Here is a 23,458-nt window from a genome sequence, read left to right on the forward strand (position 1 = left end):
AGATAGATAGGGGGTAGATAGATAGGGGGTAGATGTCTATGTGACTTGCTTAAGAGAATAACACTTGTTTCTAACATGGACTGGTTAGAAACCAAGTCCCAGCCCCATCTGTTGGCTCTCTCAACAGAACAACTCAATGTGGTTCACCATCACAGCCTGGTGCCCGATCTAATTGATCACTGGAACAACGATAGCTCTGGAGTGCTGCCATCTGCTATTAACGGGGCTTAGGGAGGCAAAGCTGCTGTGGTTTGGCTCTATGCATCCCTTAAACACCCGCACATTTCTCAGGCAGAGCAGCCAGGTCTTCATCTGTGTGTCCCAGCCAGAGCTACCCAGGTAAGTTGGCCTCAGAAATTGCCTTCAGCAGCACAGCACCTCCTTGTGTTTGAGGAGTAACAAAAGAGATTTCCAACAGCTTTTGGTAGGGTAACAGAAAACAAACATTGAATTTGGCCTAGGAAACAGACATGGAAGCAGACTGTGCTTTAAACAGCTGCTCTGAGTCCAAGGTGTGGGGGTTTTATTGCTTGTTTGGATGTGGTTGTGAAATAAGAACAACCTTCAGGATCTGGCTTATTGAAAGCTTGTATTTAATGAAACTCACATAGCAGTCTATGGGTTTTGCATCTCCAAGCAGGTAACAGGGGAGGAGAAGTGCTGGTGTGGAATGAAAGCTGCAAAGTGGGGAGTGAGGCTTTAATGCAGCTTTTATCGATGTTAAAGACTTTAAAAACGGCTTGGGTGTTAAGAATGTGTTTATTCCTTCCTTATTTAGAGATGTTTTGTCTGCACATTGAGACAAGTTTATGGTTCCAATGTGAATCTTTTGGGGTTGCCCAGGGAGCGTTTTGGTGTCGATGTGATGGCTGGGCTGGGACAGTTGTGCTTCTACTGGGGAACAGCTTATAAAGGGTGAGCCAAGGAACCTCTGTCTTTTGCCCTATCTTAGTGTGCACTACCTTACCCCTGCTAGCAGCTGTGCCGTGCCGGGGGGGCAGTTATTTCCTTGTGTCCTTGCTGAGCATCCCTGAGCTGGAACACAAAACCAATTAAATAAATAAACTTGGGGGGAAAAAACCCCAAACAAACCCCGACCCTCCACCTTCCTCCGGCCCCGCTCCGAGCCCTGCCGCCCCCCGGTTCTCTCCCTTATCTGTGCTGCCCGGCTGCGAGCCGCTCCGCAGCCCAGCGAGAGTTAACGGCGGAGCCGCCTCTCCATTGGCGGCCGGCGCAACGGCTGCGGAGCCCGCACTTATAACGGGCGCCCGGTGCGGCCGCATCCCTCCCCTCCGCCGGCACCTCGGCTCCATGCGGCGGTGTCCGGCATGCCCCGCCTGCTGCCGGCCCTGCTCGCCCTGCTCTGCTTCGGGCCGCCAACACCCGCCCCGAGCGCCGCGCTCACCGAGGCCGCTTCGGAGCCGGAGGAGCCGTGGTGCCCCTACAAGGTGCGGCCCGAAGGTTCCGCTGGCGGCCGGCTGTGTTTCCGCAGGCCGGCTCTCGGCTTCCAGTGCTCGGCTCGCTCCTGCCGCGCCCACCGCTCTCCGGGCGGCGCGTTGGTGGCCAACGTGCTGCTCAACGGCAGCGTGCTGCTGCAGTGGGCGACGCCGCGTCCCGGCAACGGGCTGCGCGGCTTCACGCTCAACTGCTCCTGGGACGGCACCTACACGCGCTTCCCCTGCGACAGCGTGGAGCTGGGCGCCGCCTGCCGCGATTACCTGCTGCCCGAGGCGCACGGCACCGTGCGCTACCAGCTGTGCCTGCAGCCACGGTACAACGCGCCGCGCCCCGCACCGCCCGCACATTGCGTGGAGTTCCGCGTGGAGCCGGCCGCCATGCGGGACATCGTGGTGGCCATGACGGCGGTGGGGGGCTCCATCTGCGTCATGCTCGTCTTCATCTGCCTGCTCGTGGCCTACATCACCGAGAACCTGATGAGCCCCGCCGCGCCGCGACGAGCATAGAGCCGCTCTGCACCGACACGGGGATGGGGGCGGGGAGGGTTCGCTCAGAGATCAGCTTGGTTCGGGTTCGGATGTAACAGAGCTGCAGGAGTTGGGTTTGGATGTAACAGAGCTGCAGGAGTTGGGTTCGGATGTAACAGACCTGCAGGAGTTGGGTTCGGATGTAATGGACCTGCTGGAGTTGGGTTCGGATGTAACAGAGCTGCAGGAGTTGGGTTCGGATGTAATGGACCTGCAGGAGTTGGGTTCGGATGTAACAGAGCTGCAGGAGTTGGGTTCGGATGTAACAAACCTGCAGGAGTTGGGTCGGTTCGCTTGGTTTTGTGTGTTCGGAGCTCTTTGCCCATAGGGTGGCTGTGTATTTTGAGCCATATTGATGATTGTGAACTCAGTGGATTTAAAAACGAGTCCACAAGTGCCAGGAAATTGAAGCAAGAGGCAGATCCCGCCGAGGGGCTGTTTGGAAGACACTTAAGAACGTGCTTATTTAACTTAATAGGAAAACTCCACCTCCTTGTGATGTACGAACTGATCTCGAGTCACTGCTCTCTGAATCCCCCCCCACCTCTGTTTCTTTTAGGAATGCTGTGTGGAGCTGCACTAAGGTAAAATAACCCCCCCAGAACACCCAACTCACTGCTGTTGTAGCCGGGTGTTTTGGGCATAGGAACACTCCTCGTGAACTGCTCACTCGATGCTGTAGTCAATAAGGTTTTAGCCATACTCAAGTATTAATTCCCTCGTGCCTTAGTGTTGAGGTCCTGTCCCATTTCTATTGCTGTGTCTGTTCCGTAGCCCTCAGGCCACTCTTTGCTGCCGGTCTCGTCTCAAACTGCTGTGTTGTTTTGGTTCTGAGAACAAACTTTGCTGGTCATTACTTGAACTTTGTTATATACCCAAAGTAGTTTGTTACCAGCCGTTGTGTTTAGTTTTCCTTTAGTTTCTATGTAGTAGGAGGTGACTTTATAGCACTTAAACATACCGAAAGCAAAAGTAGAAGAGTTCTTCTGTGATGGGGTGTTGCAATCCAAACCCTTTGGTTCCGTCTGTGATCTGTTGGTGTCAATGTTTGTCGCTGGGGAATAACCCATAAGCTTTTCTTCTGTGGAATAGTTTGCAAAGTATAAACTTGCTGTTAAGAGAGTAAATATAGGAAGTATATGCAATCCCTGATACAATACAGCGTCGGTACTAAATCCCCTCAATAACTTGAGAGCGGTCAGGAAGCTGAAGGTCTGTGTTTCACCACCTGTTTTGTCCTTCCTGCTTTGTTTGCTTTGAGGTTTAACACTGCTCTCTGTTTATTTGCCCATGCATTGGATAGAAGCAGCCTGATGGTATCCAGGATGGCAGCAATGGAAGGACAGTATCACTTCTTTGTTTGCCCCTAAGGAAACCGACTGCTCAAAGACAAGGCAATCACACTTTAAGAACATTAAGACTGATTGCATCCAGTGCTTTAGCTCAGTGAATTTAAACACAGAGTGAATTTGGATCCAAGGTCTCAGGTCAGTCTTTTCTGTAGCCAGGACTGCCGGAGCGGCACTGATTTTGTACGTCACTTGTCAGCCAGGCTGACTGTTTTGGTCTTCATTTGTTGTGAACTGCCAGATGTGAAAGTGAACTGTGTAATTAATGGGCTTTGTACCACGTTGACGTCGACCTTAATAAATTAAGAGAATAACACAATGAAAAACATGGCATGGAATGGTTCGAGGATTGTTTGACTCTCAAGGTTGCCACTGAACAATGATAATGTTACTGGGAAATTGGAAGTAGTTGTTCTCATAATACTTGATTTCTGCTTGCTTAGACTATAGGATCACAGGGTCATTCAGGCTAGGAGGGATCCCTGGAGGCCACCTAATTCAACCTCCTGTTCAAAGTCATCGTGGAAACTCACTGAGCACAAAACCACTCTCATCACAGCAGCCTGCTGTCTTTGTTTTACATCAGTGTTCTCTATTCGACCTCTAAATCAGCTGCCCTTGTCTCCCAAATCCCTCTGTGTGCCAATTCAAGCCACTTCATCTTTTTATGCAGCCAGCACATTGAGGTAACGCTGACCTAAGGAAACTGAAGGCCTGCATTTAATGTATGGATTTGCGTGTGTCTGTTTTCCTTTAGACACCTCCCACTTACTGATGGTTACCTGCTAAAGCAGCACTGCTCCTATCTCCTACAGGGAGGCTGTTTGTAGTCATCTCACATCTCGATGCATCTGCCTCTGTGGGTTGCATTGCAGCAGCACGCTGGGCGGAGGGTAGGCAAGCAAGAGCAAAAAGATGTAGAACAAGAATGGAAATCCTGCTGGAGGAAACCCTGTGATTCTCCAAAGGATTATTTTTATCAGTGTTTTTCCTCGCCGTGCATTACAGATGAGTTGTGGGAATCGATATCTCCCGGCTTCTCTTTCATTTTCAGTGGATTAAGGTTTAATTGGGCACGTCTTGGTGTCTGGAACAGGTTATCAGAGTATTCCCTGTTTCATTTGATGTGGCATTAAGATGTCTGCCAACTCATTACTAACTAGCAGGGCTTTTTTCTTGTTGGTTTTTTTTTCACTGTGAGAAATGTAGAAATTGGCAATATGGCAAAGATTACACACATATAGACTTGAAATTAATTTTACCTTCCACAAGCCTTCATTGATTGCACAGTTAAAGCATTATCCAGTACTTGCAGCAATTCCCAAAGCACACAGAGCATCACACGGAGCTCTCATCATTCCTGCCCTGTCCAGGCAGCAGTAAATTAGTGTCAGGATGCTGAATTACAGCTCCACGGCCTTTATGTGCTCAAGGATAACATGGATAGAACCGCTTCAATTTCAGCTCTGAGGGGGCAGCGGCCTGTTGTGTGCGGGCTCCTCACATCTCAATATCGCGCTGCCACCTAGCGCTGGGAAAGGACCCAACGAGAAAGATGTGAACTTAATAACAAATAAAATAAATAAATAAAGCTTCTTGAGGCTGTGAGACCACATCCAACCCTGCTTCCTCCATCCCAACCCTCACTCCTCCCCTCTGGTACATTCGTTGCCGCCCATTGCACGGTTGGCCCCGCCGACACGTCCCGGCTCCTCCCGCCGTCGCATCGCGGCCGCCATTTTGTGCGAGCGGCCGGCGGGGCAGCGCCAGGCTTAGGGAACGAGCTGGGCTCTTCCCTGCTCCGCCATGCCTTCCTCGCCGCTCCGTGTGGCCGTGGTGTGCTCGAGCAACCAGAACCGCAGCATGGAGGCCCACAATATCCTCAGGTAACCAGGCCCTGCATTAAACGCCTCCTTCAGGTCGGGGGCGGCGAGTCCTGGCCTGTCGCTGGGCCCGCCGTCAGCTTGCTGGGCCTTGTAGGCCGGCTCGTATCGCGGGTTGCCCTTCGGCACCGCATTATGGCTCCGATCGGGGCTTCGGGACCTTCCTCAGGCTCAATTGGGCTCTGGGGGCGGCGAGGAGCCGGCTGCGGCCCTATAGCCGTGCTCGGCCTGCGCCAGACCCCCCTGGCCCGCAGCCCGGGGGCTCCGTTCTTGTTTGTGTCCTCTTTTCTTCGGCCCCGGCTCCAGGTGGGTTCGCTGGGACAGCCCCAGCCATGGGTCCGGAGCTGCCAGAGGATCGTCGTACCCGGTACTGCCAAACTTGAGCTGGTGCTGCCAAACTTGAGCTGGTGCAATGGACAGGCACGGAACTGCTTCTATATCTCGGCATCGTGAAGCTTAATCGTATTCCTCCTCCCCCTTCCCCCCATATCTATGAAGTCTAGATGTTGAAAGTGAGCGTTTACTCTTTACAGGAAAACTGCGTGTGAAGTATTTGATTCAGGATGTTGGACATCAGAAATAGTGAGAGTTTCTTTAGCACAAAGAGGGCTTTCAGGTTGGCTGAGTTCAAAAGGGGAGATGGGAGGCAGTGATGAAGGGTGGGTGGAACGACAGGAGAGACCTGATCTGCCTGAAACCGTTTCTGACCCTTTCCTATGCAACATGGGGACACGATAAAGGCCTTTTTTTCCCTTTATTAAGGTTACACAAAGTTAGCATTCACATAAAGTGTATTACTGGCACAGTCACTCAAGCAACAAGGTGTAAATTATGTGGTACGTGTCCAACTATGAAAGGAATAAATAATGGAAATACCTGGTCTGACAGCCATCTTACTGTGAGCATATGATGCTGTTAGTACATATACTTGCATCAGGTGTTACTTGATGCAGTTCAGATAAAACACAAGGTGACCAGCATGTATTTTGATGAGTAATGGGAAAGTGGTGCTGGTTTTTCTGTTATCTGCTAACTATATTGTCTGAACTGAATATTAACCAAAGACTGAGTCCTCAAGGTGCAGGAGAGTTAATTTTTAATATCAAGCCTTTTTATTTCTCTCTGTTTTTGCAGAATAAATAATCCCTTCCATCGTGACTGATAATCTGCTGGCAAATACTGCAAGGAAATGCTTTTTGGAAGCATCTTCTCCATTAAGATTGTAATTAGGAGAAATCAAATGTCATTTTATAGAGACTTGTGAGCAGTACCACCTTGTGTAATTAGGATTAGCAAGAAAGGCGTTTGCCTTTAAAGCTCAGGAAGAAGTCAGCATTGGCTCCAAGTCTTGTATGTGAGGCAGTCTATCAACTCTGCTCTGTGCTTCTGAGGAAGCATGTGACTAAAAGAGGAAGAACAGCTGGGAAGAGTGTTTAAAACAAAGGGAGTTTGTGATTGTAACTTCAAGGCAGTTTGTGAAGGAGTCCTGAAACTTTAAAAGAACACAGATACAAAAGAACCAGGCCTTGGTAGACAACTTCTGCATGTCCATCTGTGTATATTTAGTTGTGCACAGTTGGCCTGGAAAAGGAAATGATCACTTCAGGCTCCCCAGTGTATAGCAGGTGCTCTGGTAGCTTTGTAGTTAGGAGGTTTTATGGCATAGATATCCTGTCTCTGCCTCCATGCTTCAGTTTCTCTCTGTTATTCTGCTAATGGAAGCTGGTAGGATATCTGTATGTGCTTAAGTTACAAATATGCTCCTCCTGTTTTTAGGAAACAAAGTGCCCTAAGAAGTTAGGGATGTGAATATGGAATATCTCAAAGGCAGTAAACTCTTAGAAGTCACAATCCCAGTAGGCCAAACTGAAATGTCATGTTAATGATGTGATTTATAGCTCAGCTTTTTCTAAGTAAAAGAGCTTGAGTTACACCCTTATGATGTAGTTAGGTAGGTCAATCACAGCTCCTTCACTGAAGCCTGTCAGCAGCTTAGTGCTGCCAAATGGGAATTGGAACCTACGTCCTTTAATTCAAGGAGTCATGAATTGCCTCCTTCAGTCCTTCAGAAGGAGGGAGTGCTTTAACATAGCACTTTAATTTGACAGCTTATCGCTGATCAGTGGTACAGTACAGCGTGTTGTTGATGTTTTCAAGGCTTTTGTGATCAAAATCACTTAGCAATGCTTCCTTTCCTGCTGTGTAACGATGTGATTTTTATTCTTTTTAACTGCTTGAATGGCATAAGGTATTTTGGAAGCGATTTAGGAGTCTCTTTGCTAATTATTCTTCTTGTAAAGCTGAATAAAGCCATTATTTTTCTTCTATTTTCCGGGTGGTTTTGCTAAACCCAAACCAAATGTTAGCTAGATGTTGTCTTGTAGAAAATAATCATCGTTTAAAGTCTGGGCAACAGAAGAATAAATACACGATGATTCACTCAACTCGATCTGTCCAGCTGCTCAACAAGAGCAGGCTGTTGAGTAATGTGGCAGTGCAGGCAGTGTCATCGTGTCCCCCTCCCCCTGTGTTGCAAGAAGTATGATGAAACATGCTCAGAGTATTTCATAACAGTGCACTTAATGCATAACTAATGTAAAAGCTGTGTGCTGCCATATGCCCGTGACGTAGCATGGAGTTATTCCAGGTGAGGTGTGCGTTCCAGCTCCTCAGCAAAGCACCTCTCAGTGTTGAGCTGTGCACTTTAGATGCTTAAAACTGCAGATTTGCTTTGATTGATAGGAGATTATGTGAACTTCAGGAGCACTTCTGACAGTTGGAGATGAACTTCTTAATGTGAGTGACCAAAGTCAGCCTATTTCAGAGCTTAATATTAAAGTGAAAATTAAGAGAGAGGACTGTGGATTTCCTAATTAGTTTGAACACTTCCTTTCTGTATTTGGAAATAGCAGTTGTGATCCTTGAAATGCCTGAGGTTAAGCCACAGTCTTGACCTGTTTTAGGAGTCTAAAGCCAAATGTTTCAGCCTTCTGGCCAGTAGTGACAGTGTTCTGCCATGTGCTTTTCTACATTGGACCGTATGGAGCAACCTCTTCTAGATTATCCAAGAAAACAGATTGTAGTGCTGCTTAATATCAGTGTGGTTTGGTTAGGTGTGTTTAGGTTAATTGGAGGAAAGACAACCCAATGTTATGGTATTACCTCCAAGACAGGCAGTTCCCTGACTCTTCTTGTTAAATAATTATGAAGTACTACATGTGTAAGAATGGAATGAAGGTATTCCTGGCTTAGCCAAGAGTTGTAGGTGCAAGCTAGCAGAATATCTGTGCCACTTTTAAAGGTTTAAAGGTCCGCCTCCATCCCATGCAGATAATCTTCCTCCATCTTTAGATGGTGAAGTTCAGAAAGAGAATAAAAGCTGGTTGTTGGGGTAGTTATGTCTGGGGATGACTGACTGTTCTATTGGCTGAATCACAACCTTTCAGAGAATGGTTGGTAACCTCTCAGAGCTGAGTGTTAACTGGATTTACGTGGCTTTGCTGAAGGCTCTGCTCCTTCTGGCTGTAATCCTTTAGGAATGTTTGGGGTTTTTTTCTGGTCACAGTCCATGGCCCTGCATCTCTATTTTAATGTATGGTTTTTTTTGAGGGGAGGAAAAGACACAATAAGACTTAGAGATCATTAAGTTGTTCCTATTAGCATTTTTTTGTCCTTTGGACAAAGGTGTGTTTCAGAAAGCAGTCATTAGTTACCTTACATTCTGTACAGAGACATCTGAAGTGATATTGAAGTGGGTTTTTTTTGTGTGCACTGCCTCTCTCAGATTTCTGCCCACTGCTGTGCTGTAAATCTAAGAACATTGTAACTATAGCTGTAAATGTGGAAATATATTTGGACTACTGATTGTACTTTAGTAGTTGAAATCCATCCAGTCTAATTAATGCTTCCCTCCCCTCCCTCACTGTCTTTCAGCAAACGAGGATTCAGCGTCAGATCCTTTGGAACAGGAACTCACGTGAAACTGCCAGGACCAGCACCGGACAAGCCAAATGTTTATGATTTCAAAACAACATATGATCAGATGTACAATGATCTGCTTAGGAAAGACAAAGAACTGTATCCCTATGGCATGGCCTTAAAAAAAGAAAAAAAAAAATCCAATATGGTTCTCCTCAAAAGGTGTAATTCATTATTTGGCATTATGCACTAGGAATATATAATTACTTAACTACAAGCTTAAAATGTTTTTAAGTTCATAGGAGGTTTTTTACCAAGGGCCTCTCATAGTCAAGTTACAGTGTACTCATTCAGAACTCTCTTTTGTAGCATGTTATCATGTTTACCTATTGAAGGAAAGCACACTGAGCCTGTCACAGGTTGTCCATTACCTCCTCAGCACTGTGGGTCATACTTTCCCAGTGCAAAGACTGTTCCTGACAGTGGTCATGCCGAGAGCTGCTGCCTCAAGATTAAAGTAGTGTTTAGTTCAAACCCACAGGTAAGGTTTACAATATACTTTCTCTGGGAGAGAAGATACTTTCATTAAAGAACTCACTCTGTTCAACAAGAGCTACTTGATATGATCTGAACACCAAAAAATTCCTGCAGGATATTTTAAAGCAAGGACGTAGGAAAGCACAGTAACATTCTTAATCCTGGGGAGCAGAGGTGATCGGGGTTATGCACACTAAGCCTGATTTTAAAATGGCTGGGTTTTTTTAATTTAAGAAGGAAGCCCATGTGATTATGTTGCACAATCAGGGCACTTGTTTTAGGTACTCTTTTTTTTTTCCCTGTTTCCCTGTTTGGGGTTTAAATGTGAAAGAGATCCCTTACCCTAGAGAGACTATCCAATATCCACTGAATTTCGGCTGGAAAAACAGAACCTTCAGAAATCCCTGTTTAAAAAAAGGCTGGGCTGTTTGGTAAAGCTGTACAGCACAGTGAGTATTGGTCATACATTCAAATACCTTTCTCCATAGTGTTCCACACATATTGTGTCCCTTGCAGAGGGGTATTGATTCTCTAATGCTCATTAGTGGCTCTTTTTTCAAGAAATACTTAATTAAATGTCCTTTTTTCCCCCCAAATAACAGGACTAGTCATAATTTTAAAATGCAGGACATAGTCTGAATGCATCATGTGTATAATATGCATTTTTTTTGTATCCCTCTGCTGATACAAGGAAAGCCTTACAAACACATCTTACTGAGGTATGCCAGATCTTGATTAAAAATGAATTGCTTCAAAAGAAAATTACCTGAATCGAGCCATAATTTTTATCAGCACCTCATTGCATTCTTTGCTGCTGCTGCACTGTATGTCTGAATATGGCATTGCTTTCAGAAAACCAGTCTAGTCTCCTCCATTCAGCACCTTTTGGAGTTGCCATGCTTGTTCTTCTCCATGCTGGAGATGATGACTGTGCTCCCCAAATGTATTTGCAGCTCCCATAATAACCATATACTCCCATAATAACCCAGACCAGGCACGTTCTTGTCATAGAGCCATGGAGTAGCTTTTTGTGAAGGTATCATGTGGGTTCTCAGTTAAGGTAGATTTTTGTTAGCTTTGGATCATAGAGATGAGAGGCATGCACACATTGCCTGCAGTAAGTGGGGAGGGCCTGCTCTTCTGAGGGGCTTGGGGTATAATTGACATGGGAAAACTGATGTGTCATTTCTAGGGTTAAGTTCATCCTGTTCTCCAGCCTGCCATGTGTTTTGAAGTGGTGTGTCTCAGTGAGTGTCAGCTTGTTCCCATACTCCAGTGATGGGGCACAAATTTGAGTGGAGCAATCTCCTTCCAGTTCTGTAGGCCAGCAGGGATCCAAAGCATGAAGAGCATCAGATACCCAATGAAACTGTGGCTGCAAGGGACTTGGCGTGTTCCCTGTTGGCCAGCCAAGGAGATGGCCCCCTGTTTTCAGAAGGCTCTGGTCTCAACCAGGAATGAGCTTCTGCAGTTCTGCATCAACCCCACAAACCAAACACAGACTTGGAAAAAATGTTAGGAATTAAGGAAAAAGCTGGTTTGGTGCATCTCAGTCAAGGATGTAGGATTATTTTTTGACCCAGCAACTCAAAACAATTAGTATTATAGGTGAATGCAGTGTAGATTTTCTCTGTGAACTCTTATTAGGATGGCCTACAGTATTTCTTGTGCTATTGCTGATGTTGAGTTTTCTTTTGTTTATGGTATCCTTCCTATTCGTAACAAGTGGGAGCACTTGTCATATACAAACTGCTTTGCCAGTAAATATATGTAGCATTATAGACTCCACTTGGCTGACCCTTAACCCTGGTTTATTCTGCAGTCTTCCTCCTGCTTTGCCCTTTGCTGTTTTAACTGCTAAGGTGCATTGTGGTAGAGTATCAGTGGAGGAAAATAGGGGGGGGTCTGAAGCAAGCACAGGCACTTGAATTGGGGGGAAAAAGTCTGAAACAGGTTCAAGTATGCATGAGATTTTCACAGGGTGCAACTGAAGAAAACTTACATATGTATATCCTGATGGAGTAAGCTGGTATGGAGAAGCTAGTTAGTAAGGAGTAGCTTTGTTCTACTTTCTTAGCCTGGTAAGTAAGCAAACAGCTGTAAGACTTCTGATAAAGTTCGTTGAAAGTATAAAGCAGATTTGCTTTCTGAACTCCAATCTGGACCTTTATTTTCTGGGGCTTTAGTATCAAAAGAATATCTTGAATCTCACTGCTTAGCTGTGTTCTTGATGCTTTTCTGCCCTTTTCAGTATACATCCGTGACTTTGACTAATTCAGATTCAGGTAGTTTAAACCCACTCTTCCTGGAGTAAGTTGTCCTGTCTTATCTTTATTGCCGTTGGTCTAGATAGATGATCTTAGTGATTTTTCCAACCTTTATGATTCCGTGACCTTTTTCTGGCATTAGATTACCATTTTCCTCTTTTATTCCACTCCTCCTCTGAAGAGACTGATAATTGCATTACAGTTAATTTGTTGTTTTTCTGCAGTTACTTAGTATTTTTTTTTCCTGCTTGGTTCCCTTCTTAACTACTCAAACTACTCAAGAGCTCCTTTGGAAATCTGGGAAGCCTCTATATTTTCATTCATTTTGGCTGATGACTGTCTATTTGGCTACTAGATAAAGAAGTAATCGAATTAGTCGATTGCTGTTTCATTTGATTTGTTTTCCTCTTTCAGTTTGTTAAACATCATACAGCCCAACTTGCTCTCTGAGTCAAGAGACTCGCACAGTCTTGTCTGCAGGACAGCATCTACTGGAAGGAAAAATAGGAGGCAGACTTCTGGTTCTTAGTGCCCGATGGCCAATGCACAGTTGATGCTCTTCCTTTACCCACAGTGGTTTGATATCCCTCTTGCACTCTGAAAACCAAGCATAGTCTTGGTTTTTAACCCCATAAATGATTTTGCAGTGTACACAATATGTGGTTATAAAATAGAGAAGTTCCCAATTTATTCACATCGTAATAGAGCTCAAATTAATGTCTGCTTTTTCAAGAAAAAGCATAAGCTAGAAATAGGTGATCATAGTGTAGCGGTACCAGGAATAAGATCCTTTCTCTTCGCTTCTTAGTTTTCTTACTAATGGGGCAAGCAGAACCAGATTATAGCTGCCATAGGAAATGTGCAGTGAAAACGAAAGGTGCAGCACAGAGTGGTAAAGACAGCAGGGATTTTCCTTGTACAGTATTTCATCAAACTCAGTTTCAGATCTTACCACTTATCATTTGCTGATAGGATCTGGGACTTTTACTCTGTAAATTCTGGTTCTCTTATTTTTTTATTATTTTCAACGTGTTTGTAGCTAAGTTGTTTTTACCAGCCACGCTGGTTATACTTTGTTATCTGTAGTGAAGAAACATGGTACTGGTATCCAAATATTCATGGAATAAGATGATGGCTGTGCTGGTATTGATGGGGGGAGAGCTGCTGGAAGAGAAGTTGTGAATGTTTTGCTGTAAAACACTTCCAGCTTTATTTTGAATACCATTTATTCATTGCAGAAAGTTTTGCCACTTTAAACTCTAGAATGCATAATAATTGAGCAATAATTCATGATATTTCTGGATTGATGAACCTGCCTAATGTATGGAGAATTTATATTGGACCGCTTTCCTGGAGACTGTACAAAGCAACTGTGAGTTGCAAAGCAGGGAAAGAAACCACTGCATGGACACAGAGGAGGACTAGTGAGCTCTACAGAGCATCTGCATCGTGCTCGTTGAGGCCATGCAGCTCACTCTTGAGGATTCCTTTTTTTTCAAGAGTAACTTACTCAAATTCCACTCCAGGTAAGCCCTTCATGCATGTATTTCTCTTACATTTTTGTTTGCTTTTCGTTCTGAATTTGGAACTGATGAACAGCTGCTGTTCTGGACTGGCATTGCAGTGGTCAGTGGATAAGCTGCTGGATCTCTGTGTGACTGAAGCCACTGCAGTCTTCTCTTGAACGCGTTGCAGTGTGAGGCTCATTTTCTTTCTTACACATCTTTCAAAGTACTTTAATACTCTTAGTATTAGAGGATGGAGTGTTTAAACTGGATTTGAACAGTCTGAGAGGTGTGTTTTTGCAAATCTATATGCTTCTGACTGTAAGCCTGTTTCCCCTTCGTCCACCTGCTCATGGCACTTGCTCATCTTTTGAAGCCTGGCATTAGTTTCTACATCCAAGGAGCATCCAAAAGCAATGTGTGTTACTTAATCACCATCTTCTGTTTCCCCTTGCTTGCCACCTGGTCCTGATGTTGACTTCTTTATCCCTTTGTTACACATCCATGTCACCTTGTGGCTCTGTTAGTAGTTGTGAGGAACCTTGCTGAGATGACAGGCCATTTCTTAGGTTCTAGCAATTGAAATCAAACTCCACTTGGAATGCTGATTGGATGCTGTGTGTAGCCAGATGTTTGACTGCGCCATCAAACATGCCACATCTTTGAAGTCAGGTCTGCCTTTGATATTCTTCTTGTTCTGATGGTCCCTTCAGTAGATCTGTCATATCTCTCCTTCACACCTTTGCTTCCCTTCTTCCCCTTTGAAGGCTTATTTCTGCCCAGTTTCAACCTCAGATACAGTTTCATCTGTTCGGGGCTGGCAAGTCACTGGTACTATAGGCTAAACTAAGGTATTAGTTCTCCCAGAGATGTGTGGGCTCATAGCCCTCAGCTTTAGGACTCAGCCAGAATTGAAGTAGCATGGCCACCATGTTATTATTGGACTGGTGGTTATGGACCAGCTGCTGTGAGCTTGCTCAGCAGGATTTTATCTGCGCAACTTAGAAGTGCTGACCTTTGAAATGTCACTTGCTTTTCATTGCTTACTCATTCCTCTGCAAGTCATTAATGTGGGCACCAACATTATCAGAAATATTTAACCCAAATTAGAATTTCTGTGATATTTTGGGATGTAATTTTCAGTTTTTGGACTGTGCGTTGCACGGTACCACAAAAGACTTAAGAACAAACTCATTTGTACTAAAAATCCTGTTTCCTTGCCAAACGAAAGGCAGTTCATATTCCAGAATGTAGACAGTTCTTGCAGCAGTAATTACAGCTGCCTGGAAAGCAGAAATGATAGTTCAGGTGCCTTTTTAGTCTTTTATACCCTGTAAAAGTAAGTGGTTCGGCAGGTGGAAGGAGGTTGGGTAGTTACTCCCTCTAAGCAATTTGCCAAGCAGGCTGAACTATAATGCACCTTCTTCTTAACCCAGATTTTAATAAATAAATTGATATGGGAAAGACCTGTGGCTGCCATTCATGAGACTTCTGCTCTACTGCTGTTCTTCAGAAAGAAGAATTGCAGTTTCTGAGTATGATGGCAGCTACGTGAAAGTGAATAATGGCCATGTCAAATCTGTTGGAAGATGTGGAAGCTTTGGCTGTCAGCCATTACTTCAGAGATGGTTTTTCCTAAGTGTATATACATTTTATCAAATGGGTTTTACCCAGTTATGTTTAATAGATTGGTCTCTATTTTAGGTGACTGATTACACACTCCAAAATTTTCTGGTTATGCTGCTGATGGGCTTTTTTATCAGCTTCTAGAAGTTAACAATGAAACTTATTGATCCTTCAGTCATCAGTAGGGTTTGGTTTTTTTAATCCATAGGTTTTTAACTTAAGACAGTGTATTGGTTTTCTAAGATTAGTCATCTGTGTGTCTTGATATAACCTTGTTGGCTGCCCTCATACCAAGGAGAGGAAAGGGATGTTTCAGATCATGGCTTTTTTCTTTTTATGGAGAGTGGAAGGATTGAAACAAGGTAGCTCGGCAGCAGATGCACTGGATTCTTGTTCACTGACTGTCAAGGAAGACTTTCCTCAGTGAGCTGGGATGTAGATGTTTACTTACAACCTTCGAAACCTGCATGGTTGGATTCCTCTGAACTTCCTCTCAAGGTATGGAAAATACTTCTGAAAATACCTTGTTCACATGCAGTGATTGCTACTATAAAATTCAGCCCTGTTCAGCAACAGTGGTGTAAAATCTGATTCTTAAAACTCAGCATCATATTCTAAAACATCGTAAAGAAGTAGGCATTAAATTGTTTTGTTGCTTGCTTTTCTTACATGGTGCTGCTTGGTATTCAGGTGATATTTTACAGAGTTCTGAGATAGACGTTCCTTATAAACATGCGACTTAGGTGGCCTGAGATGGTGATCGTTCCTGTCTGTCCTTCTCTGAATGTCATGCTATGAGGCTGGACTATTGAAATTTCCCTGCTGATTTAATAGAGCTTTCTCGTTCCAGCTGGATGCTGAGCTCTGCTGAGCAACAGCTTAATGGGAGCCACAGCTCATCTGGCTGTATCCATCTTTGATTTAGTCCTTCCTATTTTTCTGAATTTCTCAGTTGGAATATTGGGGTTTTGTTTTACCTCAAAACTGAGTTGTTAAGCGGGAGGCCTCGTCATGGTAGATGCTAGAGAAGACACCCAGTAATAATTAGACTTAAAGTTGATAGCTACTCTTAATTCTTATTACTCTGAGGAAAGCAGCAGCAGCCTTGCACTCTGGCAGACACTGAATATGTCTGCTGTTGTGTAGTGTTTCAGCCTTTGTCTGATCTTGGGATTTATCCAAACTTCCTGGTCTTTTCTTCTCTAATCTGTTGCTTTTTTGTCAATCTCAAGTAGGAGCTATCTAAACATAACCCATAATAATCTGTGTGCAGTCTAGTTGCTTTCTGTACCCTGTATTTTGCGTTATGTTTTGTGTTCTAACAATTTGTTTAATGCAAATAAAACTCATTTTTTTGCATAACATTCTATAAACTCCTTCAGTGGTTTAAAAAGAAGCTCATTTACAGCCAGTGCTTCCTTGTAATTTTGTCTTATTTCTGAGGTTTGTTTCCTCTTAGTGTCCTCTTGTGGCTTTACCTGGGAAGTGTATCTGACATAAAACACTGATGGCTGGAAGAGATGGCAAGTCGAACACAGGGTGACGTGTAGATGGCTCTTCATGTTTAACAAGGGAAGGAAGTTCTTGGTTATGAGAAGTCAGATCTGATGCACTGGGTTCTTTTAGTGCAGATGATGTACTGCTCTTTCAGGTGCTGACAGTCCACGTCAGTGTATCAGGGGGATTCATCTTGGTATGTAGTTCTTCAGGGAATCTACCATCTCTTATTCAGGAACAATTCTTTTTCAAGTACTGTCTGCCCTTCAGAGACACGTATCACCTTCCTACTAAGTTCTGCTGTTTGGTTTAAAGAAGAGAATGCCTTGACTGCCTCTGATTCTTCATGGATAGACTAGAATTTCTAAAAGCAATCTTATTTTCCTTAAAAAAAATAATAGCTTCCAAAATGGAGCTTGGAATAACTTGTTACCAAAGATGGCTGCACAGAGATTGAGCCTGTTGTTCACATGCAGAGATGGGGAGATAGCACTAATGTTTGAATCACAGTAAATGAGATACAATGTGCTGACTTTTACCTGAGCTCATGACAAGAATGAAGCTGGGTTATGACTATGCATTGAGAACAGTCAGATCAGGTCCCCCTGCCTGCTGAAAGGATGCTGTGCTGTTAGTTTGTGCTTTTTTTCTCCAATGAAAAATAGATTTCAGACCACCAAAAATGAAAGCGTCATGAATCTTAACTGCTTATTTCCATCTCCTTATATAGGCAGATGGACCCTTTCATGGCGTAGCTGTAAGTTGGCAGTGGAAAACTCGACTGTGTGAAGCAGCAAGCTTTGCTGTGTGGGTTTTCTGGATATGCGTAATTCTGTCTCCATGCTCAGGAAAGCTTAGAGGACAGATGCCAGCGGAATCTTATCCTAGAAATGGAGAAAGGGAAAAAAAAGAACTGAGATAAGTGTGTAGGATGTTGTGGGTTTTTTTCCCTCCTTCCAACAGCATGATGTAGAAATTGGGATTAGAGAGCCCAGAAAGGGCTCGCTGTCAGATTCTGGTTGCAGCAATGCAGCCAGATGTTGGCATGTATTCTGAAAATGGCTGTTAGGGTTCATTTTTCATGCTTTATACATAACCAGGGGTCTGTAGTAGTTGCACTGATGTGATTTATTTCCAAGCATAACAAACCAAAGGAGATTTACAGAGGTGCTGTGAGGAAGCTGTGGGTGCTGGTGTTTGAGAGCCATCTGATTTAGCTTGAGGCTGTACAGCACAGTTCCTTAGTTATACAGGATGGAGTAGAAGGGTAGAAGGCTTGGGAGTGACCCAAAGAAAAGAAATGCAGCAGAAGTCGGTTCCCTGATAGAGAACTGACAGGATGTATCTGTGAGAAAGCATCATTGAATTTGTAATTCAAAGCAGATCTTTTTTTCTCCAGTCAAGTAGTTAGTGGGATGCTGTAGATCCATGAGAGAGCTGAACATCTTTTCCATATAAAGTAGTCTCTTACATGGGTACAAGGATGACTTTAATATCGCTCAAAAACTTAAAGAGAATTCAGTGCTTTTGGAGTCTGTTTGCTTGAAAGCTATTGAAGAACATCCTGACTTAGCAGGTATGGACCTGGCTGCCTTGGGCACTAGGACTTGAGGAGAGCAGCTTTTATATATATATGTATCTTATATATATCTGCAGAATCCTTCTGTTATCTGAAGAAATCATATACTGTTATCCTTCATGCTATTTTAATTTAGAAATGTGAGATTGGCTGAAAATATCTGGTACTTCTAAGGAAGAGATGCATCAGTTTCCGGATTTCTGTAGTTCAGACCTTCCTTGGTACTTATAATCAACCCATAGCATTTTGTTCTTGGAGAGTTTTAGTCAGTCAGCTGTGGTGTGCCCCAAATGAAACTGCATATCCTAAAAAGCTAAGAGGGTGGGGATTATGTGTATGGGGATCGGTGAATGCTGTCTGAAAGAGGAGTATGGAGTGTCATCTTCAGCCTCAAGGCTGTGGTAGTGGGGGCCATGACTCAAGTGACTGCAGGTCAATCCATTAATAGTTGAGTAAGTCTGTGCTCTAATCATTATGGATATAAGAACAGTTGCCCAAGGAAAGGAGCCGTTCTGAAGAACAAAGATCTAATGATGGCCACTTAAAGCTGCCTCTGCATGAGGGACACTGACAGTGCTCTAAAACCCAATGGCTGTGTGAGTTATCCTTACTGGGGTTGTGCTTCTGCCTTAGGGATCTGTTTAATGGTCATTAATCTTTATATTTGTAATTGAGGGGGGCGGGGGTTGTATTTTAAAGATCCTGTGATTTTTAACTTGTTTTGGTCATTTGCTCAAAAACGTGACTTTTCTTAAAGTAAAGGTACTTAACTCAAACAACTTCAGATACACACAGAATGGGATTTTACATATGTTGGACAGAAATAAGAGAATCAAGCCACGACCGGAGAGGTTCCAGAACTGCAAAGACGTTTTTGATTTGATCCTAACGTGTGAAGAAAGAGTCTATGATCAAGTAGTAGAAGGTAAGGGATGATAAACAGAGTTAACATTGAGTGCTTCTCCCCCTTGTGTCCCTGACAGCATCCTTTACAAGTCTGGGAACATCTGCTCTGTTAGCCTTGCATCTACATAGAGAAATGCTCACAAACCATTGACATGGATGACATGTGCCAGGGAAGCAGCAGCTGGAAATACTGGATGCAGACTGGAGTTGGGGGTGGTGCTTTTTACATTCATAGGCCACCCCACTACATCAGTATTGTACAGGCAGTGGTTGTTGCCTGTCTTTTTGGTTCTTGTTGGTCATATTGCCATCAGCATGGAGCATGAAACATTTGTGCTTCTTCAAGCTGAGCAATTAAGTGTTCTGAGTGCTTCGATGAAGCACTCATTGAGATGTATTGGTAAGTTATATAGGGCAAAGTGCCCTGGGATTGTATGGGTGGATCTCCAGTTAGGATCAGCATCTCAAATGGAAAGCAGATGTTTTATTTGAGTTAGGAGCATAGGAGGTGAAGAGCAACCACTTGCCAGCCTCTCATGTCATGATAATGCTCTTTGTAATTGACCAGAGGAAGGAAGAAACCTAGAGCAATTCCAAATGGCTCTTGATATGCAAGGCAGGGCCTCAAAATGGCGGCACCTCAAAATGGCGGCACCTCAAAATGGCGGCCTCAGCAAGTGCTGCTAAGCTGCACAGGGATAGGAGATAAACTGGGAACTTGAACTGTCAGGGCCCTTCCACAATCTAAATTCTTTGGTTTCCCAAATCCGCCTCTTGAAATAAGACCGTGTTTGTTGTTTGTTTGTTTTTTTCCTTAAAAAAAAGCCAAATAAACCATTTTCTTATGAATACTGTGTAAAGCTCGATTTCATTCCACCCAAAGTTTTGCTGTTGTGTGTTTTGTTTTCAACTAGACTTAAATTCCAGAGAGCAAGAGACATGTCAGCCAGTGCATGTGATCAATGTGGACATTCAGGATAACCATGAGGAGGCAACGCTGGGTGCCTTCCTTATCTGTGAGCTCTGCCAGTGTGTAAGTAGAGAGGGCTCATTGCCTTGGGTTGGTGTGACCCCACTGACTGTGCACAGGGGTTGGGCGCTTAAAAGTGCTGCAAATTGCAGAAAAAATGAAGTAAAATCCGTGTCAAAGAGACTAAACTTTGCAAATCATTGGGGTTATTTGTGGAGCTGTTGTGCAAGCAGGTGAATTGCAATGGAGCTGATGGTTTCTGAAGTGAACAGTGCATGTGTTCAGAACCAACATTAGCTGCCACTAAAAGCAGCATCACAAAGCACTGCACATCACCACTGTTGGGTCCATATTCACAACGTTCGTTTTGTGGCTAAAATGTCTATTTCTGAGACAGTTGTAACATGTGGGATTTAAACATCAGAGCTGCCTTCTGAATCACGGTACGCATGAAAAGCACCGTGTGTGGGTGTATTTCAGAGTACCACCCTGTTGTGTGTATGATGTGGAAAACCTGGTGCCTCCTGTCTTCCACCTTCAGTGTTCTTGGCCTTATGTCTTAGAATAAGGCTTGAAACAGTTGATGCAACCATCAGAACAAAGGCTCTGTTTGACAACATGCAGGCCCAATGTATTACCTATTCCAGTGTGGCAACACACCTATTTATTTTACACCAGCCTCTGCAATCTATTCTGGTCTCAAATATTCGCATCCTTTCCAAAGGATCCAAAAATCCCAAGAGAATCCAAAGGACTTGAAGTGTGAGCCATCTGTTCAGCCTGCTTGTAGCTGTTGTGCAGCTTCCATCCGTTACCTACTAAGGATGGATGTTGCCTACTCAACAAAGGGGCTCCTTCAGTGCCAGCTCAGTGGGTTGGAGAAGGAGGGTTGTGCAGATGAACACGATGCAGAGTACATGTGGGTTTGGGGATGTTGGGAACCTCATTAAAGCACCCATTGCTGCACAGTCGGGTACTGCATGCTGATTTAGGTTTCACAGTGAGCCAAAAACATCGAGTCGTTACTGTTCTCTAAGCTGCATTGTATCCTTGGAGCCCGGTTAATTAGCGTTGTTGTTTTTCTTCCCCTCGTTTAGATACAGCACACAGAAGACATGGAAAATGAAATAGATGAGCTGTTACAGGAATTTGAGGAGAAAAGTGGAAGGACTTTTCTTCATACTGTCTGCTTTTATTAAAGCACATCTGTCTCCAAGGCCTTAACACAGACGAGAGAAGCATGTGTTTAAAGTTCTGATTATACTGTATTTTCCTGGAAAATGAATATTGATTTTTTTTCTTTCTCTTTTTGGTTTAGTTTTTCTTCAGGATTCCTTTCCAGTGGTTGCTTTTGTTTCAGGTATTCTGTCACAGGCAGGCAGAGATACCAGCTCAATTGTACATATGCAAAGTATGCACAAAGGCCACCTATTTAAAAGCGAAAATCAAGATTCCCTTTAAACCCTACTTCAATTCTTACGAGTAGGCTCTTAATTATAAAGAATATAAGTTTATAATGTATTTTTTTCCAGCTTACAAATTTATTTTATTTCAGTTGTGCTTTCTTTTTTTTATTATTATTATATTATTATTTTAATGTGACAGAATGGCTGAACGATGTGAAGACACGAATGGAGCAATGAGTTATCTGTATATTATTAGATGTAAGATTGGAAGCATCCAATAAAATAACACAAAACCTGCAAAGCTTGTCTGTTTCTGAACTGGAAGCCGAGTAGCTGTGACTGCTCTATAAGGTTTCAATGGGAGCTGGAAGAGCTGCGCTGCCCTTGGTTTGGAGGTGCTGTGTTGGGCACCTTCCTTTGGTTGTTGATCCTGTGTTGAACCCAACCGAACTGCTTTGTCCACGTGGATTTAGGGCACCTCCACTGCATCTTTCTTCGGGTCTTTAATTGCTTTTGAATTACTGTATGTGAGACTGAACTATAAGGCTGAGGCTGTAAGCAGGGCCCAATTGTATGTATGTCTTCTATAAGGAAGAAGGGGAGAAACTGCAAACTCCGCTGTTAATAGAAATGGTTGGAAGCTTTGTTAAATGAAATGTCTGTTGAATGGAAATCTCTGCACATACAGCAATAATAAACGTGTTTGTCACAGCCTGCAGTCCGGATGCTGAGTGTGTACGTGTGAGCACAGCAACGGCTCTTTGTGCAAACTGGTAGAAATTAAAAGCACCGGGTTAAAAGCGAAAAGCAGACCGAATATTGACGTTCCCAAAGTGAACGGTAAAGAGCTGCTGCTAAAAGGCAAGAGATCTTAAAGGTTGTTTTGTTAAAGGATTTGGAGCAAGTGAAGTCTATGAGCTCTTTAATGCTTTGAGAAGTGGGGACAACTATAACGTGCCAGGAGTGAAGTGGCATGAAATGGAGCTTGGGCTCCTGGCTTCACTGCTGCCCTCTGACAGCTCCAGGGGGGCTTAGGGCTTCATAAGGGCACTGATTTCCCTGTGCCTGAAGCTGATGCTGGGGGCTGGCTCTGCTTTTTAGGCTGCTGCTGCTCTTTGAAGTTGTTCATCTCCAAGTCTGTCGATCCCAAAGGGATCCTGTGCATCCCTGCCCCTGCTGTGGGGGGTTGGATGAGGTTTAAGCTGCCCTATGGGGAAGGCACAACTCACTGCGTGTTGGCCAGTGCCCAAATGGGTCAGAGCATGGTACGTGGGGTGCAGGAATGTTTTGTATCCCTCCAACGCTTGCACTGCTTCTCTTAGCTGTGAAAAAATGAAAGAGGATAAATCCTGCAGAGAATGAATGAGATGAGAACTCTTTGGGATGGGGAGCTGAAGCAGCAGCTCCCATAAGGTGTGCAGGATGGCTTTGTATGGCTTTGTCCTGTCCTGGTTTGTTGCTGAAGGATTCCATTCAGCCTCCTCTGCTTTTCTGCTCCGTTCTCTGATGCTTGTTGCCATGGGGATCCTTACAGCCCGGGGAGGAGAAGGGTTCTGTAGGGACTGAACTGCTTCAGTTGATCCCTTTAAAGATGTATTTCAAGCAGGCACGGTGCTAAGTGTGTGGAGCAGAGTTCTCTGTGCAGCACTGGGACTAAAGCCTTCACTCTTTATTTCTGTGTCTGGAAATGTTTTCTGTTTTCAGCTGAACTCATCCTGTACGGAGCCCTTCGGGTTGTGCTTGGTGGGCACAGTGCGCTTCTTTGGTCTGGCTGATAAAAGATCTCTGCTATGAAATAGAGCTTCAGCTCTGCTCTGCTTTCCCATTGGGTTGGAACCAGGTGATCTTTGAGGTCCCATCCATCCCAAGCCATTCTAGGAGTGGATTCTGCTTTTCTATCACCCAGGTGATGCTGTTGGGCTGTGTGTGGTGCAGGGCAGCCCTTCCTCAGCCCTCAGTGCTGCTGGATGCCCTGGGAATCCATCATCCATCAATGATCCCAGTCAATGTGTTGCTAAGCAGACTACCCA

At 44.2% G+C, this 23,458-nt stretch overlaps 2 protein-coding genes across 2 annotated transcripts; both read left to right on the forward strand.

Annotated features, from left to right (window-relative positions):
* FNDC10 (fibronectin type III domain containing 10) lies at positions 1–3,665 on the forward strand. Its single transcript, XM_015882213.2, has one exon. The coding sequence runs from the start codon at positions 1,329–1,331 to the stop codon at positions 1,962–1,964; it is 636 nt and encodes a 211-aa protein (XP_015737699.1). The 5' UTR covers positions 1–1,328; the 3' UTR covers positions 1,965–3,665.
* Positions 3,666–5,044: 1,379 nt separating this feature from the next.
* SSU72 (SSU72 homolog, RNA polymerase II CTD phosphatase) lies at positions 5,045–22,146 on the forward strand. The gene is made up of 5 exons (XM_015882214.1): positions 5,045–5,220; positions 9,151–9,294; positions 18,932–19,071; positions 19,967–20,085; positions 21,120–22,146. Exons 1-5 carry the CDS (start codon positions 5,141–5,143, stop codon positions 21,219–21,221), a joined length of 585 nt encoding a protein of 194 aa, XP_015737700.1. The 5' UTR covers positions 5,045–5,140; the 3' UTR covers positions 21,222–22,146.
* The last annotated feature ends 1,312 nt before the right edge of the window (positions 22,147–23,458 follow it).

Source organism: Coturnix japonica, chromosome 21 (assembly GCF_001577835.2).
Source record: "Coturnix japonica isolate 7356 chromosome 21, Coturnix japonica 2.1, whole genome shotgun sequence".
NCBI classification, from domain to species: domain Eukaryota; kingdom Metazoa; phylum Chordata; class Aves; order Galliformes; family Phasianidae; genus Coturnix; species Coturnix japonica.